The following is a 26,396-nucleotide window of genomic DNA, read 5'->3' as shown; positions in this document are numbered from 1 at the left end:
TGACCATAACTGGCCACAACTACTGACCACAACTACTAACCGCAACCACACAACTACTGACCACAACTACTGAACCACACAACTACTGACCACAACTACTGAACCACACAACTACTGAACCACACAACTACTGACCACACAACTACTGAACCACAAGCACACATCTACTGACCACAAGCACACAACTAATCACCACAACGACTGACCACAACTACTGACCAGAAACACACAGCTACTGACCACAAACAAAAAAATTACTGACCTCTCAACTACTGACCACAACTATTGAACCACTCAACTACACAACCATACAACTACTAACCACACAACTCCTAAACCACAACCTACTGAACCAAACAAATACTGACCACAACCACTCAACTACTGACAACAACTACTGAACCACACAACTACTGAACCACACAACTACTGACCACACAACTACTGAACCACAACCACAAAACGACTGACCACAAACAAAAAACTACTGACCACACAGCTACTAACCAAAATGATTGACCACAGCTACTGACCACAACCACACAGATACTGACCACAACTACTGACTACAACGACTGACCACAACCACACAACTAATGACCACAACTACTGACCACAATTACTGACCAGAAACACACAACTACTGACCAAAAACACACAACTACTGAATCCACACAACTACTGACTACACAACTACTGAACCACAACCACACAGCTACTGACCACAACTACTGACTACAACGACTGACCACAACCACACAACTAATGACCACAACTACTGACCACAATTACAGACCAGAAACACACAACTACTGACCACAAACACAACTATTGAATCCACACAACTACTGACCACACAACTACTGCCCACATCCTACTGAACCAAACAACTACTGACCACAACCACACAACTATTGACCACAACTACTAAAGCACACAACTACTGAAGCACACAACTACTGAACCATACAACTACTGATCCACAACCACACAGCTACTGACCACAACTACTAAAGCACACAACTAATGAACCACACAAATACTGACCACACAACTACTAAACCACAACCACACAGCTACTGACCGCAACCACACAACTACTGACCACAAACACACAACTACTGACCACAACCACACAACTACTGACCACAACCACTGACCATAACTGACCACAACTACTGACCACAACCACTCAGCTACTAACCACACAACTGCTAACCACAACTACTGACCATAACTGGCCACAACTACTGACCACAACTACTGACCGCAACCAAACAACTACTGACCACAACTACTGAACCACAACAACTGAACCACACAACTACTGAACCACACAACTACTGAACCACACAAATACTGACCACACAACTACTGAACCACAAGCACACATCTACTGACCACAAGCACACAACGACTGACCACAACTACTGACCAGAAACACACAGATACTAACCACAAACAAAAAAACTACTGACCTCTCAACTACTGACCACAACTATTGAACCACTCAACTACACAACCACACAACTACTGAACCAAACAAATACTGACCACAACCACTCAACTACTGACCACAACTACTGAACCACAACCACACAGCTACTAACCACAAAACGACTGACCACAAACAAAAAATACTGACCACACAGCTGCTAACCACAACGACTGACCACAGCTACTGACCACAGCTACTGACCACAACCACACAGATACTGACCACAACTACTGACTACAACGACTGACCACAACCACACAACTAATGACCACAACTACTGACCACAATTACTGACCAGAAACACACAACTACTGACCACAAACACACAACTATTGAATCCACACAACTACTGACCACACAACTACTGACTACAACTACTGACCACATCCCACTGAATCAAACAACTACTGACCACAACCACAAAACTATTGACCACAATTACTAAAGCACACAACTACTGACTACACAACTACTGAACCACAACCACACAGCTACTGACCACAACTACTAAAGCACACAACTACTGACTACACAACTACTGAACCACACAACTACTGACCACAACCACACAACTACTGACCTCAAACACACAACTACTGACCACAAACACACAACTACTGACTACAACTACTGACCACAACCACAAAACTACTGCCCACAACTACAGACCACAACCTAAAAAGGACTGACCACAACTACTGACCACTACATACCACAACCACACAACTACTGACCACAATACAACGACTGACCAAAACGAATGACCATAACTACTGACCACAACTATTGACCACGGCCACACAACTACTGACCACAAATACTGAGACAAAAAACTAATGTCCACAACAACACAACAACTGAGCACAACTACCCAACTACTGACCACAACCACACAACTACTGACCACAACTGCTGACCATACAACAACTGAACCACACTATTGACCACAATTACTGACCACAACAACACAATTACTGACCACTACTACTGCTCTGGTCTGCACTAGCTCTGGTCCAGCTTTGGTCCTGGGCATAGTTAGCTAGCTCTGGTTCGCATTAGCAAGGTTCTAGCTTTGGTCCGCACCACAAATTATTACTTAATGTGCATACATTTACATATAATACCCACCAACAATCATTTTAACTCTTGAAAACGTTCAAGCAAGAGACACTAAACTAACTTTAACTTGTTCAGGCTATCCTAACTGCCAATTCTTTAAAATCTTTACCAACTTTAACTATATATATTTGCATCGATTTGCAGAAAATAACTGACCAAGAGTAACTTTTAAACCTTAATAGCTAGAGATACCAAACCAATTTTCTCAGGTTAAGGCTATTCTAACTTCAAATTCTAAAATAACTTGTATCAACTGTAACTATATAAATGTGCATAAAATAACCCACCAAGGGTAACTCTTGAATCTTTTAAGAGACACCAAAACAATGTTCACATGTTCAGGCATTCCTATCCCATCAATCAATCAGCCAGTCAGCCAATCAATCAATATAACCCGTCGCTACCATTACTACTGCAGTCACTACCACTACTATAACTTATTTCAAAACAAGAAGTACTTGGAACAATCTAGCAATACACCAAATGGTCTTCAGAAAATGTACTTTTGTAGTTGTATATTGACAATGCATGATAAGGAAGCTGTGTTTTGTAGTAATTAGGGTAGACTATGTGATTTACTGCAAGTGATATCATTTCATCTGAAAAATATATATGAATCTTTTGTATGACAACTTTTTTAATGAATCTTTCGTATGTTTAATGGTTAGGCGTAATTGGCATACTCATTGAATGGTTATTGAATAAATGAAGGGACAGAGTGAGAGAGGGTACCAGAATCTTACGCCCCCACGTTAGTTCTGCGCCTGGGTAGTATGCTCCCTCAGAGCACAGCAGTATAGCAGAGACTGTGCCATGCACTAGGGTCTGATTCTGCATTTGAATGAAGAGATTTATTTCATTAACTATTGTCACCACGCTTGAACAAGAGAGGAAAAACCAACGGAATCTCCATAATAACTAGTCTCTCTCACCTCACCTACATATTAAACAGGTTTAGTACAAGCAGGGTTTTGCCAGTGACGAGGGAGATTAACCAACCAAAAAGAGAAGGGAAAAAACATCAGCATTGGAATGTTTCTCTCTGTGTTCTCTAACAGGTGTTTTTCTGTCTGCGCATTTAGCGCCGTTCAAGACCACCTGCCTCTGCGCCACTCTTGATGTGCACGGTCCATGCTTTTGTGGGATGGTTCAAACCGGCTTTTTAGGGGAACAGTGCTGCGCGTATTTAGTTATGATGCTGAGGAAATGACACAGTTGGAGGATCAATACCTCGCGCTCTGGTAAACTATATGTGCTGCATGAGAGTGGAACTTATTTTTTTCCGGAGATAAGATGCACCATTACCAACAAAACCATCAGAAAAATTATACATTTACAGAACATATAATTGCCAGCATTTTGAAGAAAGAGTGGAGGTACTGTTTTATGCACTGACTGCATTTCTTTATGCAGAATGTCATGTTTTTTGCACAATTAACGAATAATAACTGCGCTTTGCATTTGAGGACTATTTGGATGACCACTGCGCCTTGAGTAAGATTTTAAAGTATAAGTCCTACGGTCGGGAGGAAGAGGTAGACGCGAAACATTTTTTATAGTGTGGAAGCTTCCTCGGGAAACCCGTCAAACTGGCCATGGCTGCAGCGATAGCCAGCTCCCTTATTCGGCAGAAAAGGCAGGCGAGGGAGCGGGAGAAATCTAATGCCTGCCGCTGCGTTAGCAGCCCGAATAAGACAAAGCAATGTGAGAACAAACCCAGTCGGTTGTCTATGTTCTCTCGGGTCAAACTCTTCGGCTCCAAGAAGAGGAGACGGAGGCGACCAGGTCTGGTTTGGATATACTTTCATTAGACCATCACAATCAAAATCCATATGTTTGATTATTGTTGCCATTTCTTTGTTTCATCACTTTCACCAACTCTGCTCTGTGCACCAAATATTAGGGGAACTGGGCAAACGAAGTAGGATAACAGTACAATTATTAGATTTGATATATATATATATATATATATATAAACCTTTAAAGCCCAGCAAAGACAGTGAGTAAGTATCCTATAGATATGTGTTTTTGTTCATTTAGTTGGATTTATGACATTTCAGACTGTACTTAATGACCTAAGGCAGGATTCCCCAACTGGCAGCCTGCCGCCACTGATTTTAATTGGCCCCCCAAGTTTTCTAGTCTTTTTTAAATTGTTGGACTTAATTATTTTAAACCTGGCATACATTTGTATAGGATCACGTGTCTCTCTATTATGTGTGGGAATCATTTTGAACAGATTTCCAAAATTAAAATCACTTGGAGCTGATTTGCTGGTGGTTTTACAGTCTTTTATGTATTAGTAAAATATTATATCCTGTTTGGGCTTCTTGCCGTCAATTTGCAGTCTACAAATTATATGTAATTATGTTCCGGACCCCTGACCATCCGCTCAAGAAACACCCGGCCTGTGGCTGAATCTAGTTGATGATCCCTAACCTAAAGGATATGCTATATTGGTGTTTCATACCTCAATGTCTGCTCATGTAATCCCAGGTGGACCAGGACAATGGAGCCAGATAAGCAGGTTTAATGCATAACAAAAGCCCACTGGGTTTGTGGTCTTTACATATCATTACCATTCTTCTGTCCATTGTGATGAATCCACAATGAGCAAGCTTCAAAAAGCCTCTAAAAGGCTATGCAGATATATTGCTTTGAAGTACTATAATGGGACACAGGGTGTACAGTAAACACCCAGCATTTGAAGTTTAACACATTTTCATTGTGTATTACACTTTCTATTTTGGGATTTTAAAACGGGGGGGGATCCAGGGACATTTCCTGTACAGCCAATGCAGTATAGTGGATGTACTTCAAAGCAGTGCTCTAACCGAAAACAGATAAGGAATCCCAAGGGAGCGCTAAGAGTCCCTGAGTGGCCCATGCAGTCTATTTCTCAGAGGCCCGATTAATATAGTAATGAAGGCTTAGCACCCACTGCAGCTTACAGCACCTAGCCACAGCCAGGGAGCCACACTATAGTCAGACAAACCTCAGTCTGCGTTTGACCATTAGCTCCTAACATCTCCTAACATTAGCTGGGCTTTTGATCATGGGGCTCCTAACATCTCCTAACATTAGCCATGCTAGATCCCAGCACTGGCTGGTTCTCTGTGATGTTTACATGGCTACTTGAACCTGGCTACTGGTTAATGAGCACCGTCGAGGTTTGTTGAGCGTGACTCAGCCCTGTACTTTCAGACCCAAACGAGCTCCAGTTAATTCCTCTCCCATCAAGTTCACAGGTTGTTTTCTAAGTGCATTAGGGAGGTGGGAGTGGAGGAGGGTGCATCGCTACGGAGCCGGGGCTAAGCTACCCTGCAGTGTTTCATCAGAACTGGACAGACACCATGATACCAACCAGTACCCTCTATCATCACCCCGCATCCCCACCCAGAGGTGGAATGGGAAGTCGGAAAGGGACGAGGACAGGCAGTGTGTGGCTTACGTAACACATGTGGAGCCTCAGCGGCAGCAGAGAGGTTTCGGCGTGTTTGGGTGTGGGCATGTGTTTGGGTGTGAGAGGAGGTCCCTGAGCATGTCTCCTGGTAGAAAAAGCAGCGCACTGAATTCACCTTATGGTACCTTTCCCTGTCTCCGATACATACTGTACCTTTGTGGATGTGTGTTTTGGAGGTAGCATGGGAATTTTCAAATAAATAAGTCTTCTAAGCATTCTCCTCCTCCAATCCCCATATATGCATTCAATGCTAACATTGAAGAACATGCCTTATTACATAAAACCAGATGGCTACAGTACACAGCATCACACATAAGATTACTTAGGAAAAATAGACCGACATTTTGGTGAAAAACCCTGCCTTTGAAAAGGACGTCAGCCTCCCCCTGTATTGGTCTTGAAAGGTTCAGATAATAGGGAGCTAGCGGTGCTAAAATAAATAGTCAAAGCATGTGTATCGGCCAGGCGGTAACCTTTGTGAGGGTAGAAATGGCAGGGTTGAAAGGTAAGGTAGGTGAAAGGGAGGTAATGAAATGTGTGGTAAACCACAGTAAAGGACACTCCTCTAGGGACAGGGACATGGAAAAAGGACAGCTCTTCGTAAAACACGACACACCAAAATGTCAAGATTGTGTAATCATTAACACGGCCAGTTCCAGGTCTATTAACTAATGATATTGGTAATCCGATTGGCTAGTAGAATTTGTCCTTTTCAAGAGTGTGCTCTACGTTGTCCAGGAACATTTACTTCGATGGCATAGACCAGGGGTACCAAGACTTTAGTTACATAGGATCTACTTTCTAACGCCCCCCTCTGCAATATTAAATATAATTTTACCATATTGATTGGATGATTTGTACTGCATGCTGTCAGCAAGCTTTGCATAGTCTGGGTTATATCTACTGATTGCTAGCCTCAAGCAGGTGTCCAGGTGATCATCTGTTAGAGTGGACCGGTATTTTGACTTGATGAGTCCATTGATGCGCCCAGTCATGGCTGGTGCTCCGCTCCGTCTGTAGTTATGGACACAAGTTTGTAAATGAGTAACTGAGTGCTATTAATAAACTCCTTGAATGCCACAAAAATGTCCTCCCCTCAAGTTTTTCCTTTCAGCGATGTGATTTTGAGCAGCTCCTCTTTGGCAGTCATATCTTCAAACACCATTCTGATGAAAATGCACAACTGAGATGGTTTCGATCACGTCTGTCGACTCGTCAAATCGAAGTGAAAAGGACATGCGCTCGTTTGTCTTTTTTTAAGATGTTCCCTCAAATCCTCATCCATCATTTCACAGCGCTACATAACTGTATTTCTGGATAGCTGAGCATCCTTAATCAAACAATGATTCTGCTGCATTTAAAAAGGTCTCTTTTACCATTTCGGTTTCTTGTGCTTTGCTAGTATGCGACTCACCCGGAATGACGCAGTTGTGGCTGCCTTTGATTTTGATTTGGGCCTTCGATCGATTGCTGGGCAGCTAGTTGAGACTTCAACTCTTTTACTTTTCTCATACGTAGTGAACTTTTAGCTGGAAAGTCACTTTCATATTTCTTGTGAACCGTTTTGAAATGCCTCTCGACATTTCCCTTCTTAGCAAGAGCCCCGTTTGAATGGCAGATCGGACACACACATTTTGAATTTGTTGTGGTGAAAAAATGATCTTCCTCCCACTCACTGTGAAAGTGGTAGATTTTCGGTTTCTTGCTGCTTGGTCCAGCACTCATACTGTATTAAAAACGGTCACCGCAACTTCATAGAAAAAAAGTTGTAACTACCACTGGAACAACAAATAATATTCTGTTACAGGTCTGTTACAGGTCTGTTACAGGTCTGTTACAGGTCTGTTACAGGTCTGTTACAGGTCTGTTACAGGTCTGTTACAGGTCTGTTACAGGTCTCGCAAGCGTGGACGGTTGCTATGGTAGCGACAGTTGGGAAAACACTTTAGCAACTATAGTGCCGCGGGTTCGTCCAATTTTATGTCAATCAAGCGGTTAAAAACAAGTATTTTGTCTGTGTAGCAATATTCGAGAAAGAAGCTAACCTGTAAGCAAAACATACAGTGCATCAGAACTGTGGACCTCATTATTTTTAAGCAGACTTGATGGTAATGCTGTGAATTGCCAAAATATATATTTTTAGTGGAAACATTTTGAGAACTTTTATGCAGTCTACTAGAAAGAAGTTTGCGGTCAAGGATCGTCGTCCTGGGCACCAATGGCATAGATGGACAGAAATTATTTTCCATTACACCAGAAAATAAAGATGCATAGCCCCAATTCTTAAAACATGGCATTTTTGCTAGGGAACACACAAACATCATATAGACAGTTGACATCTAAGCAGTGCTTATCCTAGATCATTATTTACTCTAACTCTTAAGCACATATTCTTATTTTAATCCTCTGCGGTGTAGCCACATGCCCCTTTGGAATAAATCCAGACTTCCTTTTGTCGTCTCTCTAGTCAGGAACTGTTTGCTCATACACCAGTATCCATGGCTAGAACTTATAGATGTCAGCAGGGATGTGTTTGCACTGGTCTCTTGAGCCTTTGGAGAGCTGAGAATGTGGCTATGCTGGGTCTATTGGGAGCAGAACTGGGGGACTGGTTAGTTACTGTAGTCTACAGCTTAGCGTGTCAGGCTTCTATAGGATAGGATCTCTTGTTATAAGATACATGGCTGGTGGATGGGTAAATAAGGCATAATAAGGCATAAATAAGGCATCTTGATAACAGAAGTTACATCAGCATCTTGATAGCAGAACTTAGATCAGCATCTTGATAACAGAATTTACATCAGCATCTTGATAGCAGAATTTACATCAGCATCTTGATAGCAGAATTTACATCAGCATCTTAATAGCAGAATTTACATCAGCATTTGATAACAGAATTTACATCAGCATCTTGATGCAACTTTGATGCAAAATCAGAGCCTGTTTCCAATCTCACACTCCCCCTCTCTTCCCCTCCCTATTTTCCCTCCCTCTCTCTCCTCCCCTCAGAACCCCAGTTGAAGGGGATCGTGACGAAGCTGTACAGTCGACAGGGCTTCCACCTGCAGCTGCAAGCAGATGGCACCATCGACGGGACGAAGGAGGAGGACAATGGCTACAGTAAGTCTCCTCTCCTCCGTGCCACCAGGGATGTGTATTCATTAGGGCACACCATAGCAAAACATTTAGCAACACAAACTGAAAAACAAGCATTTCTTATTGGACAAGTTCATGTTGTCCCTTCCTTTTATTTATTTTTTGGTGGTGTCAAATTTAATACAACCCTATCAATCTAACTAGCCCATCTTTTCACCATCCTGTTTCTCTGTACTTATAAACACTGTCAACGGGAAGTTGATCAACACACAGTAAAGAGTGCTACGACACAATACATCAAGGAGACACTTCCTTGCTGATTCAGTTTCAAAGAAGAAGCTTTGATCTGTACACTCTGCATACTGTACTAAGTCGTTGCTGACATTCTTTCTAGCTCGGATCACATTTGAGATCTCTCCATTGCTACAGATATTTACCGCGTATCTCCTCGCTCGCTCATACAGATAGACTTATTTAGTTCAGTCTATTTGTATCCCTAATCGGAATTAGAATTCCTTAGGCTTTCCAAAGCCTTTGAGATTTCAACTGAACAATAGAAAAGAAAGTGGTTGATGGCAATCATATGGAGCATTAGATTGTGCTTAGGCAGACTGATAGTATTATGGCCTCAGTACAGTTGATTGGCTTTTTTAATCTTTTTACATACCTCCTTTAGTTACAGCAGGTTTTCTGTAATCCACACAGTATTGATAATTCACTATCATTAATCCCGCTGCCCTGATTTTCTATGGGCAGATTAAAGTAGAGATTGATAGCTAAAAAACAAACAGCATGCATTCAACAGGCCCAAACACAATCCAATGCAAGTGGATATATATAAATTAGATAGACAGACTGATGGATGTTTGAGGGCTCTGCGCATGGAATCCCTTTGTTTTCTGTGCAGGCTGTTAGAGATGCACTCATCCTGATTGCCACATAGTGACTATTGACTGACAGCTGCCCGTGCTCTGTTATGCCAGGACTGTTATTGCTGGCAACAGTAATAATGGATTTCCAATAATTTTATGTCATTAGGTAGGTCTGCATAAAAACAATAAAATCTGCATAAAAACAATACATCTGCACAGTAAACAAGAGGTGTGTTTCCATCAAATGTGTTTGTTATGGATTAAAGGCTGCGCGTGATGTTTTAGTGCATGTAAAAATAACTTGTGCTGTTAAATTCCCATGTACCGAATAAAAAATTGATGTCAAATGGGTTTCCATCGCATTTTTAACTCTATTGGTTGTTTTGTCAATAAGAAAATGGCTTTATACAGCCAATGTGCCTACTCTGGTCCTGGCATGTGTACTCTAGTCAACAGCTCTCAGATACAGTGATGAGATTATTATGGAGAATGGCGAGATCATTTTTATTTGTCAAACTGCAGCCAAGCATGGATCATCATGTCACCAGAACAAGACCCTCAATATTTATTGGAAAGGAGCATCAAGCTCATCGCCATGCACTTTCACAACCCTGTGAAGTTCATCCTAATTTATCTGTGGCCTAATAAACTGCATGCTTTCCCGAGTCGTAATGGGAGGACCACACAACATATAATCGCTTCACTCTAAATGTACGTCATAGGATAGTTATTACATCAATATTTGCGCGTAAAGCAATTTCCACCGCCATTTCTCACATAACTTTTACAGAAGCAAAAAGATCCCACCTTGTCTTGCGTATTTCGCTTTGACATTTGGAAAGTTTACCGACAAAATTTGCTGTTTGAAAGGTTGGATGGAAATTTGGTTATTATGACACTTCTCAGTACAAAGATATTACATTACATTTACATTTAAGTCATTTAGCAGACGCTCTTATCCAGAGCGACTTACAAATTGGTGCATTCACCTTATGACATCCAGTGGAACAGCCACTTTACAATAGTGCATCTAAATCTTTTAAGGGGGGGGGGGGTGAGAAGGATTACTTTATCCTATCCTAGGTATTCCTTAAAGAGGTGGGGTTTCAGGTGTCTCCGGAAGGTGGTGATTGACTCCGCTGTCCTGGCGTCGTGAGGGAGTTTGTTCCACCATTGGGGGGCCAGAGCAGCGAACAGTTTTGACTGGGCTGAGCGGGAACTGTACTTCCTCAGTGGTAGGGAGGCGAGCAGGCCAGAGGTGGATGAACGCAGTGCCCTTGTTTGGGTGTAGGGCCTGATCAGAGCCTGGAGGTACTGAGGTGCCGTTCCCCTCACAGCTCCGTAGGCAAGCACCATGGTCTTGTAGCGGATGCGAGCTTCAACTGGAAGCCAGTGGAGAGAGCGGAGGAGCGGGGTGACGTGAGAGAACTTGGGAAGGTTCAACACCAGACGGGCTGCAGCGTTCTGGATGAGTTGTAGGGGTTTAATGGCACAGGCAGGGAGCCCAGCCAACAGCGAGTTGCATTAATCCAGACGGGAGATGACAAGTGCCTGGATTAGGACCTGAGCCACTTCCTGTGTGAGGCAGGGTCGTACTCTGTGGATGTTGTAGAGCATGAACCTACAGGAACGGGCCACCGCCTTGATGTTAGTTGAGAACGACAGGGTGTTGTCCAGGATCACGCCAAGGTTCTTAGCGCTCTGGGAGGAGGACACAATGGAGTTGTCAACCGTGATGGCGAGATCATGGAACGGGCAGTCCTTCCCCGGGAGGAAGAGCAGCTCCGTCTTGCCGAGGTTCAGCTTGAGGTGGTGATCCGTCATCCACACTGATATGTCTGCCAGACATGCAGAGATGCGATTCGCCACCTGGTCATCAGAAGGGGGAAAGCAAACATGAAGAGGTCACTAGCTATGTTTCCATTAACTTGTCCAGAGATTTTGTTGTCGATATTTAGAAAGTTTGCATAGAACAAATATATTAGACAATTTCCCGCTATGGTGTGTTTCCATCTAACAATCTTTTGTCGATAAAAACAGATGGACATAACGACATCACAACTAAACAAAAAAAAATAATCTCAAAAACCTACAGTGTCGAATAAAAATGTAGTGGTTGAAGTGTTTCCATTACCCAATTATCCACATCTGCATTAATAAATAGGTTACAACCGGTACGCCCTCCCACCTATTGGTGTCATGTCTCAAGTAGCCCGCAAAAGCCTGCAGAAAAATTGGCTGGTGAAACCTGTATCCAACCAACCAGAAAAAGGCGAAACAATTCAGCCATTCTTGAAAGTCAGGAAAGGGACCCTGGAAAGAAACATTATTTTTGTAGTTGAAAAATAGATTTAGAAGAGTGGAGCATTATAGTTACGTGTTGACGTCCTGTGCCCTGTGTACCTTAAACATTATTCAACAATACATTGTCAAAAAAACGAAGTTTCGATTATAATTTTGTCGCAATAAAGAAAGCTTGACAAAATAAAAATCCATGTCAAACGGATTTTTAAAAAAAAAATTCTATCATTAGATAATGTCTAATATCTGCCGTTGCCATTACACGTGTTGCAACGCTTTTTGGGCGATGTTGCTTTTGTCAAGTAAACCTGGGTCAATGGAAACCTGCCGACTGACAGCTGTTGTAATAGGAACACAGTCCTACCCTGTCTTGATAACCGCTCTACCAGAGTTGCCTTGGCAGAGTGTTAGGTAGACTATTACCAGTCCCAGAGCGCCATGCCCTCACAGCGTTGGCGCGACTCGGGAGCTTCCCGCTCGGCGCCCGTGCCTCAGATGGCGCCATGTGGTTTGTCGTCAGGGCACTGATGTCATACAGTACCTGCCGCTGCCTGCATCACCATCACCCCGACACTAAACGACTGTCGCATTGTGGGAGACTGTAAATTAGCCCCGACTATATTAAATTAGTCACTTAAACCAGATGACACTTCTATCCCACAAATTAACACCCCTTCTGTGCAGCCTGCGTGTCAGCCGCAGCAATAAATGACTCGATAATCTTCTGGTTTTAATATGTTGCCTTCTCTGGAGGGGAGAGGGAGGAGGGATGAAGGAGATATGAATAAAATAGAAGGGAGGGAGCTGGTTTATAGAAGAGAGACCAAACACAACATACTCACTGGAGGCACAACACATATCCACTCCCATTTCTCGTAGTGCTAGTTAGATAGAGCAATTAACAGTTACCTATTGAGATAAGTTATGTAACAATTGGCATGCTTTTCCCAACCAAAACATTTACATTTGGGAGAGACAAATTATAGAGCCTGGTCGAATAGGAAGGGGAGAAAAGGGAAGCCGTTTGCACCCGTCCAAAAATAGAGTTGTTAGGCGCTGGGTGCTCTTGTCTCCATGGTGACGGCAGCATAGTCCTCTTGGTGCTACTGGTGTCTTGTGATGGTGGGGAGGACCTACTCAAACGCAAGCACACCCACAAGTCTTCTAACATTGCTGCAGTAGCACCCTTATGAATATACAGCAGTGTTGGTTGATGTTTACCAAATTCAGAGCAGTCCAATTTTTTTTGCTTTACCTGAGCAGGCAATTTTTGAGCCATAGAATTATTTGACAAATCTAAATAATATTACTAATCAGGCAGCCCTCATTAAAGGCAAATTAATAACAAGTGTTGAGTCAATAAATCCCTCCTACATGAAAACAATGTTTTTCTACATTGTAGCACAAGTTTTTAGCTCTTTCTGATCGGAACATTATGCTAAATACCATCCATGCACACTAATTTGTTTCCAAAGGGACACTGATTCAAGACATTCTTAAAGGCAATTCACCCACCCCTTTCTCCTCACTGTCACAGCAATGAGTTAAAGAGAGAGACCCTAATCTTGTATAATAACAGCCAAAGAACACTGCTCAATCAATCAGGTTATACCCTTCAGCCAAGATTCACACACATCGATCTAATTGGCTAATTAATGACCAGGGCTTGGGAGGCGAAGCCTGTGTCGTCAGGTAGATTTGAATCTGTTTATCCCTTTCTCTGTATGTTGAGACCAGAACAGTAATGTTAATTCTGATGGTCTGAGCTCTGCCCGTTAAACCTGGGTTCAGTAGCACTGCCTTGTTCCTTCATGATCATCTCCTATGGAGAATGGTTCTCAGACGTGCGGTACAGAAACAGAAGGTTTGAAGTAGAACAATACAATAACATGTATTAAAAAGAAAGTAGTTACAGTCTCCTATGAGGACCGAGCATGTCTCTTTCGCTTATGTTCATGTTGAAGGAGGTCACAACCCACTGACTTAGAAACATGTACTTCATGCTCAGGTTAGTGTGTTTTTGTAAATGGGATTTTAAAAACCTAAAGGTCAGTGGGAATCTGAAAGTTTGTCACTGTGTCAGCCACTGCCGACCAATGACAGAGCAAAAAGAGTCATATTGATGGCCATGTCCGTCAGTGGTTACGATAAGACAGAGAACAGGCTAGAGGTCATGGTGAGGTAATGAGTCTGTGTGTGCGCGCGTGTTTTTCTGTATGTGTGTGTGGTGCGGAATCCTCAGCCCTGGCCCGCTCTCTCCTCTAGCACCTCCGGTGTTATGTGAGGTAAAAGTAATTGAGTTTCGCCTTTCGAAAAATCCCTGGCGGCTGATTGGCTGGTAATCCCCCTGAAATGAAGTTTACCGCAGCTTTGTCTGTGTCATGGGTACGGGTCTCAGCACGCAGCGAACAGACAAAGAGAGAGAAAAGGACAGAGAGGAGAGAGAGAAACACATTAAGTGGATATATTCATGTAGTCAGATGAGCAACAGAGAGAGAGAGAGAGAGAGAGAGAGAGAGAGAGAGAGGTGGAGAAAGAGAAAGGGACTGGAAGAGGGAGTATTATTAAGTGGAAGGATCCCCTCATGCTGCAGAGAGATGAGCTGTAGCAGGAATGGGGTCACCTATACAATGAGCAATGTTCCCTCTAATTGTTTTGGGCACTGAGCAAATTTCAGGGCTGCTGAGCGCAAACTTCAAGGTTGTGAAAAATCTGTGCGACTTTCAATTGCGCGTTTACTGTGAACACTGAGGCTGTACCAGCTTTAAGTTATAGCCTTAACAGTGGCCAAGTAAGCTACTGTGGCTTTTTGACCATAATGTCAGCCTACCAGAGTGGCTTATCATAAAAAATAATGGAAAAAAATGCTTCCCATAACATTTTAACATGGAAATAGCTGTTCTATCATTCAGCCTACAGTTGCAGCCAATGTGTTCAATGTAGGACTACATTCCATTAGACTTTTGGGGAAAAAAACATGCAGGGCTTGACATTAACCTGTTTCTTCACTTGTCCTTCAGACAAGTAGGTGACTAAACATGTTATGTTGTTTGATGCAAGAAACCACTTTACAAAATAAAATGCATTATTATTCCCATACCATTATTACAGAGAATCAGACAAATTATGCTACCCTCTGCCTATTGGCTACCTAGCTTATTCAACCCTGTCTCGAAATACAACACTGTCCCTTTAAGGCAAATAAAAAAGCTCTTTACCTGACTTGCTTTTCAAATAAGCCTAAAAATGTACATGTTTTATGCTCTTGTAGGAAGCAATCACGCACCTATTGCTGACTACAAATGATCTATAACTAGGCTAATAACTCACTAACTAGCAAAGGATAGGAACAAAATGTGCACGTGGCTACATGAAGCTCTTGCTATTATCTCAAAACAAGCGCATCTATTCACAACCACAGCTGTGAACACAGTCCAGTTCAAAGTAAATAGCACAGATCCATATATTGTAATGGTCTATTTGCACATAGGCCTACTGCAGCTCTGATTGGTTATGCCACACCGGTCTGTGTAGAATTGTGCACAATAGAATCCTACTCCGATGTATTCTGCCTACAACAGCATCTCTTGCATAGTTTGTTTTGTTTCAATTGCATTGAAAGGTGCTAATATTGTGTTGATTCGATCACAATTGCCAAAGTAAAGGGAAACGTTGATAGTGTTAACGAATCGGGAAAACTCTGGAAAGTTAAGTGACGTTCAGTGAAGTTCAATCTCGTGCTTCTCTCAGTGGGATGATATTTCTTCTGAGCTCTGTGCCGCAGTCTCAGTCTACTGCGCGCCTGCGCACGCTCGCAGCTTAGAGGGAACATTGACCATGATGGAAATGGAATCCTGTCTATGCCCATAATGATACCTTCACACAAAAAAAACACTTTAGCTACATCAACTAAACTAACATGCATATGCAATCCACAAAGTACTTCCTACCACAATCATGTACAGTAAGTGTACGCCCACCTATGTGAAAGCCAGCTCTACCAGACAGAGACTCTGAAAATAGCAGTAAGTAACATAGCTAGCTGATCCCAGATCAGTTATCTCTGTGAGGAAGGCAGCAGATGTGGCTCAGGGTGGAGGGCTCTGGTGGGTCTGCTGGAGCTCTGGGAGGCAGGGAGGGAAGGATGAAGGGAGGAGAGGAAGGTGGAGAGATAAAGGTAGGAGAGGAGAGATATAAAGGTAGGAGATGAGATGAGAGATGGAGGGAAGAGAGGAGAGATATGGAGGAAATAGAGGAGGAGAGATCGGGGTGTATTCATGGCATCATCCTAAAGTACCACCTGCACAGTGTTTATGTCACGTGGTAGAGCACTGACCAGGTTCTTAGAATCTGGGTTGACCAGGCAGTGTGAAATAGAGGTGGACAAAGAAATCTATTTTCATACATTTATTTTTATGTCATTACTTTCTCTATAAATAATTTCAATTGAGTTTATAGCATCAATCCATATTTGTTTTCAAGTTACCCATGCTTTGCCTTCACTTCTCAGTTCTTCTATATCCATTATTTGACTTTAAAAACCACGCTAATTAAAATCACAGAACAAACATGCAAACCAAACCAAAGAAAACGAAAGGGGTATAGGAAGCAACACAGTCCAGCAGGCAGGCATCCATGTTGTTTTCTCAGAACAACTACATTAACGTTGTGCTCTCGCCAAACGTATCAGCTACAAGCTCTCTGCAAATCCACAGTGCCTCCAGACTGCATTACTTCCTGTGGGCGGTTGCCTAGAACACAAAAAAGAGGGAGGTTTAAAGAGCTACTGAACACGCCGATTGGCACGTGTGTTTTTCTTTTGCTCATTAGAAAAACGTGATTTCAGTCTTGGAGGTGTGTTTCCTGACCGATTCCACGTTTGGTTAACGATGTTTGTCCCCCATGAGACACTGTAGAAAAGGAAGTGTATTTCACTTCCTGAAAATCCTCAGAATAAACCTAAGATAACTCAAGAAATCTGTAATGATTGAGATTTTTGCCAAATTTTGTTTTAGTTGAACAATTTTACATCTAACTAAGGTGTTTGGTGCAGTATTTGCCAAGTAGAAAAAAGTGTAATTCCATTTTGCATTGATTAAAGATCTCCCACTTCATGTTGCTAATCATGGAGACTCTGACTGTAGTCCCAACAACAATAAGCGACTCGTGTGAAACGTGTGGAGGCTATATGCTATGTCTTTTTCTGAGGCGCACGTAATGAAAAAATTATACACTCGCAAGTATTTCAATACTAACATCCTTTCGGATATTGAAATATAAAATTTTTAAAAATGTCCCATCCCGAGTCTAAATCCCCTCACACAGAGATGTGCCCGTCTCTATCCCATAGCACAGATTGACCCTGCTCTCTCTTACTAGAGGGCATGGATGTGGCAGCATGCCAGCACTGTGCACAATTAATGCCAGGCCATACAGAAGAGGACTGGGCAGGACACAGCAGCAAAGCTACTGTTTGGCCCCGATGTTGCCGCAAACGCAGAGAAAACAGTTACAATATGGCTTAACAGCAATAGCTCTTTTGCCTCTCTCCACCACTGCTTACGCTAATGAAAACTCCCTCTCTTGCGGAGTTCAAGTCCTCTGTGGTGGCGGGCTGCCTCTCTATCCCTTGGCATACGAATGCAGTGTTGCCAGGGGAGATTGTCAGGTTCCTGGCTAGCTCGGTGACAGCAGGACAAAGGTGTGAGCGGGTTTGGCATATGAGGACAGAGCCGGGCTGAGGGAGGTCTCTCTTTAGCCTGCTAAGCTAAGCGTTACTGTAGCTAACTCTATTAAGTGGACTGGGGTAGAGTGAAAGGATGTGGTTGGCATGAATAGCGGGGGCAGGAGTCTTAGCTTTACGTTGTTTTCTACTTAGCTCTGCTCCTATGATGGCGACACTGTGTTACCTGCTGCGGTTTACAACATAGTCTCAGTATTCCATCTAAATATATGACTGAGACATGATTTCGCTAAATAGTATTTATTGGTGGATAAACAGTGTGCCTACAATATTCTTCACAAGTTGGACTTTTTCCCTCCATTTGTTGACAAGATTGTCAACAAATGTAATGTAACTCTCTCTTTCCCAGTAGGTCCCTCGAATCCTGTGGACAATATTTAATAGATATTGTCACGCTGATATAAATGATTTGGGAGACAGACGCAGGAATGCGTAATAGTTTTTTTTAACGATGTGTCGTGTAAAGGCACAGGGACAAAGACCAAACAAATACTATACAAAAACACAGGGTTGAAACCCAAACAAAACAGCGAGGAGTACCTCGAATAAATAACCCACGTGCACAATGATTAAGGGACGAGACCGTAATCATCTGCACAACCCACAAGGGCACAAAAGCCCAAAACACACAGCACAGGTATTCACATGCACCAACGGACATTGGAACAATAATCGACCGACCAATGGAAACCAAAGGGCAATTATATACAAATACAATCAGTGGGAATAGGGGCCAGGTGTGCGTAATGAAAGTTCCGGAGGGATCCGTGACAGATCTCTTAAAAAAGCTTTGCTTTTCCTTGGGGTGCTTTTTTATTCTTTCAGTTTTGAATTGTTATTCTTTTTTAAAATCATTTTATGTTCGTTGTGAAGTAAATATTTCAGTTTTTATTTGTTTTAGCATTGCATTCCATGTCAGAAATGTGCTATATAAATAAAGCTTGATTCTCTTCCCCAGCCATATTCAACCTCATTCCAGTGGGGCTTCGAGTGGTGGCCATCCAGGGAGTTCAGACCAAGCTCTACCTGGCCATGAACAGCGAGGGCTTCCTGTACACATCAGTAAGTCTCTCAAACACACACATTCTCACAGCAGTGCTAACCTCTCCTGCTCTCCCTGGTAGAACACAGGGGCTCCATATTGGTCAGCTTGCAGAAAATGTCTCAATCCCTTTCCTAACAATGATTAAGAACTACCTCCAAGAAATATTGCTTTCTTCATTTCTCCCTGTTACTTTCTGGCACAAACCCATTTGCAGTGCATAGTCAATACTACTTCATCGCAGTGCATGCAGAATACTCCCACCATCATGACATGTTTCCAAGCAGGTGTCCCCAGTTGTTTACCATCTGTGCCCCAGCCATGCCTCTCTCACCAGGTGGCTAGAGTGGGTGTGCAAGCCCAGCTGGCAGCATGATTTGTTGTGGCGGAGGTGATGAGTGTGTGTATGCCTGCTAATGTGAGAATGTGAGTGTGTGTAGGTTTACAGGCATACAGATGATCACTGGCAGTGATGAGGGCATAAGAGGTGTGTGTGTGTGTGTGTGTGTGTGTGTGTGTGTGTGTGTGTGTGTGTGTGTGTGTGTGTGTGTGTGTGTGTGTGTGTGTGTGTGTGTGTGTGTGTGTGTGTGTGTGTGTGTGTGTGTGTGTGTGTGTGTGTGCGCGAGCGAGCTCGTTGGGGTGGGGTGGGGTGGTTGTGCCCTATGCTTATGTTACCATAGTACTGTGGTGGTTAATTTCTTTACTATCAAATGAGGAGAGACATACTTATCACACAAGTCAGAGTTGTACTTAAACTAAATCTTTAATCACTTATTAATAAGGAGCAGGTCAATACAACACACACATATGAAAGTGAATCGATTGAGTGCTCTACGATAATGATGGCAGGTCATGGCTGGTCGACGATTCACGATCAAATGATTCGTTGGGAGCCCTGAGACAAAAGTGCAAAGGTCTTTTATAGCCAAGATACACCCCTTTCAACCTACATGACGAACAACAGATCTATAGAATGGGTCACAAGGTTAAGATCTGTATGAAAGATACCTATAATACATAGCAGACAGTATCTACTGTGTCAACAGTTTTCATTGTGTAGAGACCAGTGTCTGTCCCTCCGACTCCAAACTGGAACCATCTCACCCTGGTACCATATAGAACAAACATTAACTCGTGCTCTGGAATGCTCTTTTATCACCCAAAACACATGGTAAATCTTCTGTCAGTGTTATCTCCCAGAGGCCCATCCTCAGTAGAACACACACAATAGTTAAGAATACTCTATTCTGTTGCATAACACAACCATTTGATCCAATAAAAGTATTATAACATAATCTTGCAATTTTGCTCTCACAAGTACCCCCCTCCCTGCGGGTGACCCTCCGGACCGGCTGTATGGAGCTAAAATGCCAGGTTACTATGGTGACATTGACATCTGGAAGAAACATATGCAGTATGTGGGCTGCATGGAGCCATGGCACACTCCCGCCCTGTAGAGCGAGAGAGTCTATGTCATGGAAAGAGCAGGTGTTCTTAATGTTTTGTGCACTCAGTGTAGACGAAGAGGAGACAGGTTAGTCGTGGCTCTTGTCTCACTAGGGTAGGCAACAACATCTCCTCCCTGCTGATCCTCAACATGGGGGCCCCACTAGGGTGCGTTCTGAGCCCTCTCCTGTACTCCCTGTTCACCCACGACTGCGTGGCCATGCACGCCTCCAACTCAATCATCAAGTTTGCGGACGACACAACAGTGGTAGGCTTGATTACCAACAACGACGAGACGGCCTACAGGGAGGAGGTGAGGGCCCTCGGAGTGTGGTGTCAGGAAAATAACCTCACACTCAACGTCAACAAAACTAAGGAGATGATTGTGGACTTCAGGAAACAGCAGAGGGAACACCACCCTATCCACATCGATGGAACAGTAGTGGAGAGGGTAGCAAGTTTAAAGTTCCTCGGCATACACATCACAGACAAACTGAATTGGTCCACTCACACTGACAGCGTCGTGAAGAAGGCGCAGCAGCGCCTCTTCAACCTCAGGAGGCTGAAGAAATTCGGCTTGTCACCAAAAGCACTCACAAACTTCTACAGATGCACAATCGAGAGCATCCTGGCGGGCTGTATCACCGCCTGGTACGGCAACTGCTCCGCCCTCAACCGTAAGGCTCTCCAGAGGGTAGTGAGGTCTGCACAACGCATCACCGGAGGCAAACTACCTGCCCTCCAGGACACCTACACCACCCGATGTTACAGGAAGGCCATAAAGATCATCAAGGACATCAACCACCCGAACCACTGCCTGTTCACCCCGCTATCATCCAGAAGGCGAGGTCAGTACAGGTGCATCAAAGCTGGGACCGAGAGACTGAAAAACAGCTTCTATCTCAAGGCCATCAGACTGTTAAACAGCCACCACTAACATTGAGTGGCTGCTGCCAACACACTGTCATTGACACTGACCCAACTCCAGCCACTTTAATAATGGGAATTGATGGGAAATGATGTAAATATATATCTTTAAACAATGCTACCTTATATAATGTTACTTACCCTACATTATTCATCTCATATGCATACGTATATACTGTACTCTACATCATCGACTGCATCCTTATGTAATACATGTATCACTAGCCACTTTAACTATGCCACTTTGTTTACTTTGTCTACATACTCATCTCATATGTATATACTGTACTCGATACCATCTACTGTATGCTGCTCTGTACCATCTCTCATTCATATATCCTTATGTACATATTCTTTATCCCCTTACACTGTGTATAAGACAGTAGTTTTGGAATTGTTAGTTAGATTACTTGTTGGATATCACTACATTGTCGGAACTAGAAGCACAAGCATTTCGCTACACTCGCATTAACATCTGCTAACCATGTGTATGTGACAAATACAATTTGATTTGATTTGATTTGACTAAGCCTGATCTGACTGTAGTCCTGGCCCTTGTCTCACTAAGCCTGATATGACTGTAGTCGTGGCCCTCGTCTCACTAAGCCTGATCTGACTGTAGTCGTGGCTCTTGTCTCACTAAGCCTGATCTGACTGTAGTCATGGCCCTTGTCTCACTAAGCCTGATCTGACTGTAGTCGTGGCCCTTGTCTCACTTAGCCTATCTGACTGTAGTCGTGGCCCTTGTCTCACTAAGCCTGATCTGACTGTAGTCGTGGCCCTTGTCTCACTAAGCCTGATCTGACTGTAGTCGTGGCTCTTGTCTCACTAAGCCTGAACTGACTGTAGTCGTGGCCCTTGTCTCACTTAGCCTATCTGACTGTAGTCGTGGCGCTTGTCTCACTAAGCCTGATCTGACTGTAGTCGTGGCTCTTGTCTCACCAAGCCTGATCTGACTGTAGTCGTGGCTCTTGTCTCACCAAGCCTGATCTGACTGTAGTCGTGGCCCTTGTCTCACTAAGCCTGATCTGACTGTAGTCGTGGCTCTTGTCTCACCAAGCCTGATCTGACTGTAGTCGTGGCTCTTGTCTTACTAAGCCTGATCTGACTGTAGTTGTGGCTCTTGTCTCGCTAAGCATGATCTGACTGTAGCCGTGGCCCTCGTCTCACTAAGCCTGATCTGACTGTAGTCGTGGCTCTTGTCTCACTAAGCCTGATCTGACTGTAGTCGTGGCTCTTGTCTCACCAAGCCTGATCTGACTGTAGTCGTGGCCCTTGTCTCACTAAGCCTGATCTGACTGTAGTCGTGGCTCTTGTCTCACCAAGCCTGATCTGACTGTAGTTGTGGCTCTTGTCTTACTAAGCCTGATCTGACTGTAGTTGTGGCTCTTGTCTCGCTAAGCATGATCTGACTGTAGTCATGACTCTTGTCTTATTAAGCCCGATAGTACAGTAGAAGGAACCTTAAAGCCTGAGTGTAATTAATAATCACATCACATCACAATTAACAAAGATATCCACTGGGATTGATAAAGCTGAGTACGCCTGAGGCGAAAAACTGAGAAATTATACAAATATAACTCCCCACCCCACCTCCCCTCCTTCCACTGTAATGAAAACATATGCACTGAGCTGTTGCTTTAATTTCATTTAATAAAGATGGATCGTGTGTGTGTGTGTGTGTGTGTGTGTGTGTGTGTGTGTGTGTGTGTGTGTGTGTGTGTGTGTGTGTGTGTGTGTGTGTGTGTGTGTGTGTGTGTGTGTGTGTGTGACATTTATCTCACCTGTGGTGGTGAATCAGAGAATAAGCTAAACCGCTTCCTGATTGTGAATGTGTTGTTGTGTGGTTGTACTATTGTTGGGGGGCTAAAGATAAAGAGCCCCTCTCCTCCTCTGCTCCATCTGCTCCCTCTCCTCCTCTGCTCCCTCTCCTCCTCTGCTCCATCTATTCCCTCTCCTCCTCTGCTCCATCTGCTCCCTCTCCTCCTCTGCTCCCTCTGCTCCTCTGCCCCCTCTGCTCCCTATGCTCCCCCTCTCCTCTGCTCCCCCTCTCCTCTCCTCCTCTGCTCCCTCTGCTCCCTATGCTCCTTTTCTCCCTCTGCTCCCTCTGCTCCTTTTCTCTCTCTGCTCCCTCTGCTCCTTTTCTCCCTCTGCTCCCCCGCTCATCTGCTCCTTTTCTCCCTCTGCTCCCTCTGCTCCTTTTCTCCCTCTGCTCCCTCTGCTCCTTTTCTCCCTCTGCTCCCCCGCTCCTCTGCTCCTTTTCTCCCTCTGCTCCCCCGCTCCTCTGCTCCTTTTCTCCCTCTGCTCCCCCGCTCCTCTGCTCCTTTTCTCCCTATGCTCCCTCTCCTCCTCTGCTTCCCCTCTCCTCTGCTCCCCTTTCCTCTCCTCCTCTGCTCCCTCTGCTCCCCCACCCATCTGCTCCTTTTCTCCCTCTGCTCCCTATGCTCCCCCTCTCCTCTGCTCCCCCTCTCCTCTGCTCCCCTTTCCTCTCCTCATCTGCTCCCTCTGCTCCCCCACCCATCTGCTCCTTTTCTCCCTCTGCTCCCTATGCTCCCCCTCTCCTCTGCTCCCCCTCTCCTCTGCTCCTTTTCTCCCTCTGCTCCCCCGCTCCTCTGCTCCTCTCACTCATTACCACATAAAACAGTTTTTAAAAAACAAAAAAAACTTCAAGGTCGTGTTATATATATGCCATTTAGCAGACGCTTTTATCCAAAGCGACTTACAGTCATGTGTGCATACATTCTACGTATGGGTGGTCCCGGGAATCGAACCCACTACCCTGGCGTTACAAGCGCCATGCTCTACCAACTGAGCTACAGAAGTGTTCAATTGCTCTAATTTCTCTGATGATTTGTTAAGGTTGTATTCATATGTGTGTTTATCTTTGATCCCAACCTGCAGTAACGTTAAAAGCAGTCATTACTTGCCATGATAACAACACATTGCCTAGTGTGCTAAACCTTTATTTAGCACACTACTGGTGATTATAGCCTTGGATTTTGCATACACACTTACACAGCCACCTACGTACTGAGATTGCGCAACCTTCGGCAGCAAAATAGCTTTTAGCCTTGTAAATTCGATGATAGCGGTTGTTGATGTGGAGGGAGGAGGCAAGGTTTTCCATTTGAGCTGAATTAGCGAATGGATTGAATTTAATCTGTATTCAGCAGGGTGTCTGATAACCTCGTGTGGCTGAGTGCTCAGTGCTGTTATGGTAAACTGTTGCCTAGGAGCACCACCCTTTACAGAAGGGGGGGTTGAGGGGTTTAGCCAATGGCTGGCCAGCCTTTCAGGGAGATTCCCAATCAATGGTGGACGTAGGCTAGCCAGTGAGACTGATGGCTGCTACTGTGGTGTTGCTTCATCTGAGTACCTTTGTGTAGAGCCCTGCACAGGCATGAATTTTCAGCCCGAGCCCTACCCATGACAACGACGTTCAGACCCTACCCTACCCAGGCCTGATTCCTTCTGCCAAATTTACGACCCGGCCTCAAAACCTGAAATCAGAAATAACTTCCTCCGTTAGTAAAATCCATTAGCTGCTCCTTTCAGTCTGTCACTCTCTCCCTGCATGCAGCTCGCTCTGCATGCACTCTGCTCATGCAGGCTCTGAGTCTGTGAGTATCCATAGCAACGGTTCCGCTTGGGCTGCTCTGCTCAATGAAGAGAGATGAGAGAGCAGTTACCTGTTAGCTACTTTTCATTACTCTAAACTCCGACAAGGAACATTATTATGTTCTGTGAAATAATCTCTCCTGTCTTAAATTTGACTAGGTTGAAGCACTTCTGACACCATGTTATGGTCTTAGTCAGATATGACTGTACTGCGCAGCAGAGCACATGCGTATGGGTCAGCTTCAAAATGTTAGTGATTAATTTAGTGATGTCCTGCCCGTACCCTAGTTATTGATGAAAACCCAGGCCTAACCCGGCCGTTACCCAATGTATAATGTCGGGGCCCGTTGGGCTCTGGTCAGGTAGCAGAGCTCTAGCTGTTGTGAAAGTGTGAGAGTGGGTTTGTGAAAGTGTGTTTGAATAACTTCTATGCAATTTGTTATTACATAAAGTACCAGTCAAAAGTTTGGACACACCAACTCATTCACCTACTTATTCTTTTTTTTTTACAATTTTCTACATTGTAGAATAATATTGAAGACATCAAAACTATGAAATAACTCATATGGAATCATGTAGTAACCAAAAAAGTGTTTAACAAATCAACATATATTTTATATTTGAGATTCTTCAAAGCAGCCACCCATTGCCTTGATGACAGCTTTGGCCACTCTTGGCATTCTCTCAACCAGCTTCATGGGGTAGTCACCTGGAATGCATTCCAATTAACAGGTGTGCTTTCTTAAAAGTACATTTGTGGAATTTCTTTCCTTCTTTATGCGTTTGAGCCAATCAGTTGTGTTGGGACAAGGTAGGGGTGGTATGCAGAAAATAGCCCTATTTGGTAAAAGACCAAATCCGTGTTATTGCAAAAGCAGCTCAAATAAGCAAAAAGAAACAACAGTCCATCATTACTTTAAAGACATGAAGGTTAGTCAATCTTGAAAATTTCAAGAACTTTGACAGGTTCTTCAAGTGCAGTTGAAAAAACCATCAAGCGCAATGATGAAACTTGCTCTCATGAGGACCACCACAGGAAGGGAAGACCCAGAGTTACCTCTGCTGCAGAGGATAAGTTCATTAGAGTTACCAGGCTCAGAAATTGCAGCCCAAATAAATGCTTTACAGATTTCAGGTAACAGACACATCTCAACATCGACTGTTCAGAGGAGACTGCGTGAATCAGGCCTTCATGGTTGAATTGCTGCAAAGAAACCACTACTAAAGGACACCAATAATAAGAAGAGCAATGGAAATTAGACTGGTGAAAA

The 26,396-nt window shown here is 43.7% G+C and overlaps 1 protein-coding gene across 6 annotated transcripts in view; it reads left to right on the top strand.

Annotated features, from left to right (window-relative positions):
- Positions 1-26,396, top strand: part of LOC118377089 (fibroblast growth factor 13) — a 197,694-nt gene that overhangs the window by 150,964 nt on the left and 20,334 nt on the right. For 5 of the 6 annotated variants that reach the window (XM_052509353.1, XM_052509351.1, XM_052509350.1 and 2 more), the window contains 2 exons: positions 9,090-9,200; positions 19,051-19,154. In XM_052509353.1, the coding sequence (XP_052365313.1) occupies positions 9,090-9,200; positions 19,051-19,154 (215 nt within the window). Of the gene's footprint in view, positions 1-3,454; positions 4,403-9,089; positions 9,201-19,050; positions 19,155-26,396 lie in introns of those variants that run through there. The other variant, XM_035763957.2, reaches the window with a different exon arrangement.

Source organism: Oncorhynchus keta, chromosome 4 (assembly GCF_023373465.1).
Source record: "Oncorhynchus keta strain PuntledgeMale-10-30-2019 chromosome 4, Oket_V2, whole genome shotgun sequence".
NCBI lineage: Eukaryota > Metazoa > Chordata > Actinopteri > Salmoniformes > Salmonidae > Oncorhynchus > Oncorhynchus keta.
Note: the sequence above shows the minus strand (reverse complement) of the source record. Positions and strands in the feature narration are given on the sequence as shown.